This window comes from Staurois parvus, unplaced genomic scaffold, assembly GCF_062004578.1.
Source record: "Staurois parvus isolate SC_StPar_1 unplaced genomic scaffold, SC_StPar_1.0 ptg000320l, whole genome shotgun sequence".
Lineage (NCBI taxonomy): Eukaryota > Metazoa > Chordata > Amphibia > Anura > Ranidae > Staurois > Staurois parvus.
In genome coordinates, this window is record NW_028318116.1 from 3,009,001 (window position 1) to 3,015,000 (window position 6,000).

At 39.7% G+C, this 6,000-nt stretch overlaps 1 protein-coding gene across 2 annotated transcripts in view; it reads right to left on the minus strand.

Annotated features, from left to right (window-relative positions):
- Positions 1-6,000, minus strand: part of LOC149457488 (phospholipid-transporting ATPase IC-like) — a 115,573-nt gene that overhangs the window by 57,208 nt on the left and 52,365 nt on the right. For both annotated transcript variants that reach the window (XM_089683722.1, XM_089683721.1), the window contains one exon: positions 872-1,080. In XM_089683722.1, coding sequence (XP_089539848.1) covers positions 872-1,080 — 209 coding nt within the window. The remainder of the gene's footprint in view (positions 1-871; positions 1,081-6,000) is intronic.

The following is a 6,000-nucleotide window of genomic DNA, read 5'->3' on the forward strand; positions in this document are numbered from 1 at the left end:
TAAAAACACTTTTTGAGCAGTGTTCGTTTAAAAAAAAAAAATTGTGTTACTTCACATTTTATTCTGTAATTTGTCCTGTTTAAAATGACACTAAAATTATTTTAGTACAACGCATTGAAAAGTTATTTACAAATGAAATCATTCATATTTTTCAATTTTGCACTTTTTTCAATGTGAAACATGTAAATATATGTTAAAGGTGTAAAATGATTAATGAACAAAGAAAACAAACAAAAGTTGTAATTATTATTAATTTAAGAAAGAAAAATAAACAAAAACAATCAGCAGGAAAATAATAATTAAATGAAAGAATAAGGGGTCAATTAGGGCTGATTAGAGAAATATGTTTAATTAAAAAAAACCCTCTCTTCTACTGGGCCAGTTGCTTTTAACTGACCTCATCTACAGAAGGAAGTTCATCCCTTTGATCTGTAGATGAACAGAAAGATACAAAATTAAACAATGTTTCTTTTTAGCTTTCTGTTTTAGTAGCTGAGCAATATTGTTGATAAACATTGCCAGGCTGCTTTTTTTGACAGCTCCAGTTGCTGAATTGTTTATACTTCAGCTGGGAACCCTGCTGACAGCTGTATGAGTCATGAGTTGTTAAGCCACACTCTTAACAGTAATTGCTGGCTTTTTTTTGTTTTTGAAAGCTTTTTTTAAATTTACATTTACAAAGAACTGAGCCTGAAGGTATCAGTTTCAGGTATTGGAGCATTTGCACAAGTATCGATACTTGTGCAAATAGTATCAGCACCAATACTGATATCGGTGTTGGTGCAACCCTAATTTTAGCCATAAAGTTCAAACTGTTATTGGAAGCCATCAGCAGGAAACATGATCATTTTTGAATTTTATAAAAACTTACCAAAAATCTTTCGCCCAATGCAGCATTTCTTAAACTTCATGATATTTTGAGTAAGGGTACCAGTCTTGTCTGTAAATACGTACTCAATCTGCCCCAGCATATCGCAGAAGCTGTTACCTCTGGCTTCAGCTGGTGTATCTGTTTCCTCACAGTACATTTCCAGATCATTGTTAACAAAAAAGTTGTGGAGAACATGAATGACTTCAATCCTATAAAAATTACAAATATTTTATAATCTTCATTATTACAAATTACATATTTTTTATATTTGAGAAAATGTTCATATTTTAACAAAACAAAAAAAAGAACATCTAACCCCCCCCCCCCCCAATTGAATACTTTCTTAATTTAAATTTGTATGGATTCAAGATATCAGACAAACTAAACAAAAATCTGAGGGGGCATAACCGCCCCTTGTTGGCATGACATTTTGCACTAAGCAACAAATGAATAAAGAAGAAATAAAGTAACCTCTCCACCACAATTTAACCCTCCTTGTTGGGTGTCCAAACGTGTTTTATACTCAGGAGTATGTAAAAACTTACACCAGTGAGGCCACTACAGACTGAACTTATCACGGATGCCTTTCTTAGTAGCTATCAAGTCCTCTATCCGGTATATCCTGTTTATTTTTGTCAACCATTGTAAGATGGATGGGGCTTGTCAGTGTTTCCAACAGGCCAAAATACAGCTATGTGCTGCATTAATTAGTGAGAGGAGTATAGAACTTTTAAAGGTGTTGAAGTCAGGACTCTGGTGCAGACCAGTCAGGTTCCTCCACCCCAAACTCGCTCATCCATGTCTTTATGGGCCTTGCTTTGTGCACTGGTGCGCAGTCATGTTGGAACAGGAAGGGGCAATCCCCAAACTCTTCCCACAAAGTTGGGAGCATGAAATTGTCCAAAATGTCTTGGTATGCTGATGCCTTAAGAGTTTCCTTCACTGGAACAAAGGGGCCAAGCCCAGCCCCTGAAAAACAACCCAGCACCCTAATCCCCCCTCCACCAAATGTTACACTTAGCACAATGCAGTAAGGCAAGTACTGTTTTCCTGGCAACTGCCAAACCCAGACACGTTCCTTGGATTTCCAGACAGAGAAGCGTGACTGGTCACTCCAGAGAAAACATCTCCACTGCTCTAGAGTTCAGTGGTGGTGTGCTTTACATCACTACATACGACGCTTTGCATTGCACTTGGTGATGTAAGGCTTGGATGCAGCTGCTCGGCCATGGAAACCCATTCCATGAAGGTCTCTGCGCACTGTTGTGATAATCTGAAGGCAACATGAAGTTTGGAGGCCTTTAGCTATTGAGTCTGCAGACAGTTAGTGACTTCTGCGCACTGTGCGCTTCAGCATGCGCTGACCCCGCTCTGTCATTTTCCGTGGCCTACCACTTGGTGGATGAGTTGCTGTTCCCAGTTGCTTCCACTTTGTTATAATCCCACTAACAGTTGACCATAGCCAGTAGCCAGTAAATGTCACGGTGGCAACCTATCACGGGACCACGCTTGAATTCACTGAGCTCCTGAGAACGACCCATTCCTTCACAAATGTTTGTAGAAGCAGTCTGCATGCGTTGGGGCTTGATTTTATACACCTGTGGCCATGGAGGTGACTGGAACACTTGAATCCAATTATTTGGAGGGGTGTCCCAATACTTTTGGAAATATAATGTATTTTGCAAATTAGAGGTTTAAAAACCAAAAAAAAACCTAATAAATTGTTCATGTAAACTCCAACAATGAACATATCTTAATTGCCCCTTTTTGGGCTGGTATATCTATCATTATTATACGTTGTAAATCTACTTTTATTATACAGTGAGGAACAGAAGTATTTGAACACCCTGCGATTTTGCAAGTTCTCCCACATAGAAATCATGGAGGGGTCTGAAATTCACATTGTAGGTGCATTCCCACTCAGAGACAGAATTTAAAGAAAAATTCAGGAAATCACATTGTATGATTTTTAAAGAATTTATTTGTCTTGCACTGCTAAACATAAGTATTTGAACACCTGAGAAACAGCAAGAATTCTAGCTCTCAAAGACCTGTTACTGTGCCTTTAAAAAGTCGACCTCTACTCCATTCAACCACTTGCCCTCCTGAGGATTTACCCCCCTTAATGACCAGGCCTCTTTTTGCTACTTGGCGCTGCACTAATTCAACTGATATATGCGCGGGCATGCAATGCTGCACCCAAATGAAATTTACGTCCTTTTTTTCACTCAAATATTGCTGATCTTTGGGGGTATTTGATTACCTGTGTGCCTTTTATTTTTCACGCTATAAACAAAAAAAGACCACAAATTTTGAAGAAAAGATATTTTTTTACTTTCAGCTATAAAAAATATATAGTAAACTCAAAGTTGGTTATAAATTTAGGCCAAAATATATTCTGCTACATGTTTTTGGCAAAAAAATCCCAATAAGTGTATATTTATTGCTTTGCATCTACAAACTATGGTATAGATACTGCAATTTATGCCATTTTTTGCCTTTACAGCACTGCGCTAGTTTAACGGACAATTGCGTGGTCATGCGGTATTTGATCGCCTGTGCATTTTTTATTTTTTGCGCTATAAAAAAAAAAAAGGCTGACAATTTTGAGGAAAAAAACCCCCAATATTTTGGGCTTTGCTATAAAACACGTCCAGTAAAAAAAAAAATGTAAAAATAAAATTTAGTCATAAATTTCTGCCGAAATGTATTCTACGACATGTCTTTGCTAACAAAAAAACCCAATACGTGTAAATTAATTGGTTTACGTGAAAGTTATAGCGTTTACAAATGGCGGGAAAGATACTGGGTTTTAACATTTTTTTTATACTAATAATGGCGGCGATCATCGACTTTTGGCTTTGATCAGTGACATATAGCGGCATTCAGCGACTTATGGCAGGACTGCGGTGGACATTCTGACACTGGGGGGAACTGACTTGGGGTCACTGACACCAATACAGTGATCAGTGCAAAAAAAAAAAAAACCACACTGACACTGTACCACTGTACTAATGGCACTAGGGAGGAGGAGGTTAACTTATTTACTGAAAGGGTTAACTGTGTGAGGGGAGTGTTTTACTAGGGGGCGGGGGTGTGTACTGCATGGGAACATGCTGATCCGGAGAGATAAACTCTTTTCTCCGGATCAGCATGTCAGGAGCTGACGGGACTGACAGAAAGCACAGCTGCAGTGTAAAGACTGCAGCCGTCCTCTGTCAGTGATTGCCGCTTATCGCTGGGACACGGTAGGTAATGACTGGCCGTGACCTGGAGACTGACACCCGCGGCCACGATCGGCAGGATGGGCAGGGTGGGCGCGCACCCCCTACCTGTTTTGCAAACACAGGTTTTAAAACGTGGTTTTGCCCAGCCGTGCCGACCTGCCACCGTATTTCTACAGTGGCTGGTCGGCAAGAAGTTAATCTAACTTAGTAGCAACTGTCTGAGCTCTTTAAAGACACCTGTCCACCCCACAGTCAGACGCCAACTACTACCAAAGAGCTGTCAAAAGATTCCAGAGACAAAATTGTGGACCTCCACAAGGCTGAAAAGGGCTACGGGGCAATTGCCAAGCAGCTTGGTGAAAATAGATTAACTGATGGAACAAGTGTTAGAAAATGGAAGAGGCTAAAGACGACTGTCAGTCTCCCTCGGACTGGGGCTCCATGCAAGATCTCACCTCGTGGGGTATTACTGGTAAGAAAGGTGAGGAATCAGCCCAGAACTACAAGGGAGGAGCTGGTCAATGACATGAAGAGAGCTGGGACCAGTTTCAAAGGTCACTGTCGGTAGAACACTACGGCGTCATGGTTTCAAACCATGCATTGCACGGAAGGTTCCCCTGCTCATCACATGTCCAAGCCCGTCTGGAGTTTGCCAGTGACCATCTGGATGATCCAGAGGACCAAAACCACACCATTTGATTTATGGTATAAGTAGTAGTGGTTGCAGTGTGTTGAGTTCACTGTCACAATTAATGAGATATACTTTACATGCATTTTGGGTTATTTTGTTGGTGCACATCTAGAGTTTATATATAGATAAAACAATTTTTTTTTTCTCACGTTTTTGAACACCTTTTATGGAGTGTGCATGACACATAGCGCACAATTATATGTAAATAAGGTAATACACTATTTGCGGTTTATATTTTTTTGAGGTTTTCTGCATTGGATCATTGTATTTGAAATTCCATATATAATATCACAAGAAGAAGTTATGAAAGAGGAGAAAAAGTGATCTGATTTGGTTGAAAGACAATTTTTTTGGACACTATAGTTTTATTTATTTTATTTTTATTTTTTCATCCAATTTGAGTGTTATTACACGTCTGTGTTTGTATATTTGATTTTATTTACATATATTTATTTGAGAAAGGGTATTATAGGGATAAATGAAAAGAATAATTTGTTTGTTATAACACTTTTAAAGGTGAAAGTATTTTATCTTTTCTTTCTTCAGTTGTAGCCATTTATACTTTGGGAGTGTTCACAATATTTATATGGGAGAAAGTCAGATGAGACCAAAGTAGAACTTTTTGGTCTAAACTTCACTCGTCGTGTTTGGAGGAAAAAGGATGAGTTGCATCCCAAGAACACCATCCCTACTGTGAAGCATGAGGTTGGTAACATCATGCTTTGGGGGTGCTTTCCTGCGAAGGGGACAGGACGACTGCACTGTATTAAGGAGAGGATGAATGGGGCCATTTATTGTAAGATTTTGAGCAACAACCTCCTTCCCTCAGTCAGAGCATTGAAGATGGGTCGTGGCTGGGTCTTACAACATGACAACGACCCGAAGCACACAGCCAGGATAACCAAGGAGTGGCTCCGTAAGATGCATATCAAGGTTCTGGAGTGGCCTAGCCAGTCTCCAGACCTAAATCCAATAGAACATCTTTGGAGGGAGCTGAAACTCCGTGTTGCTCAGCGACAGCCCCCAAACCTGACAGATCTAGAGGAGATCTGTGTGGAGGAGTGGGCCAAAATCCCTGTTGCAGTGTGTGCAAACCTGGTCAAGAACTACAGGAAACGTTTGACCTCTGTAATTGCAAACAAAGGCTTCTGTACCAAATATTAACACTGATTTTCTCAGGTGTTCAAATACTTATGTTCAGCAGTGCAAGA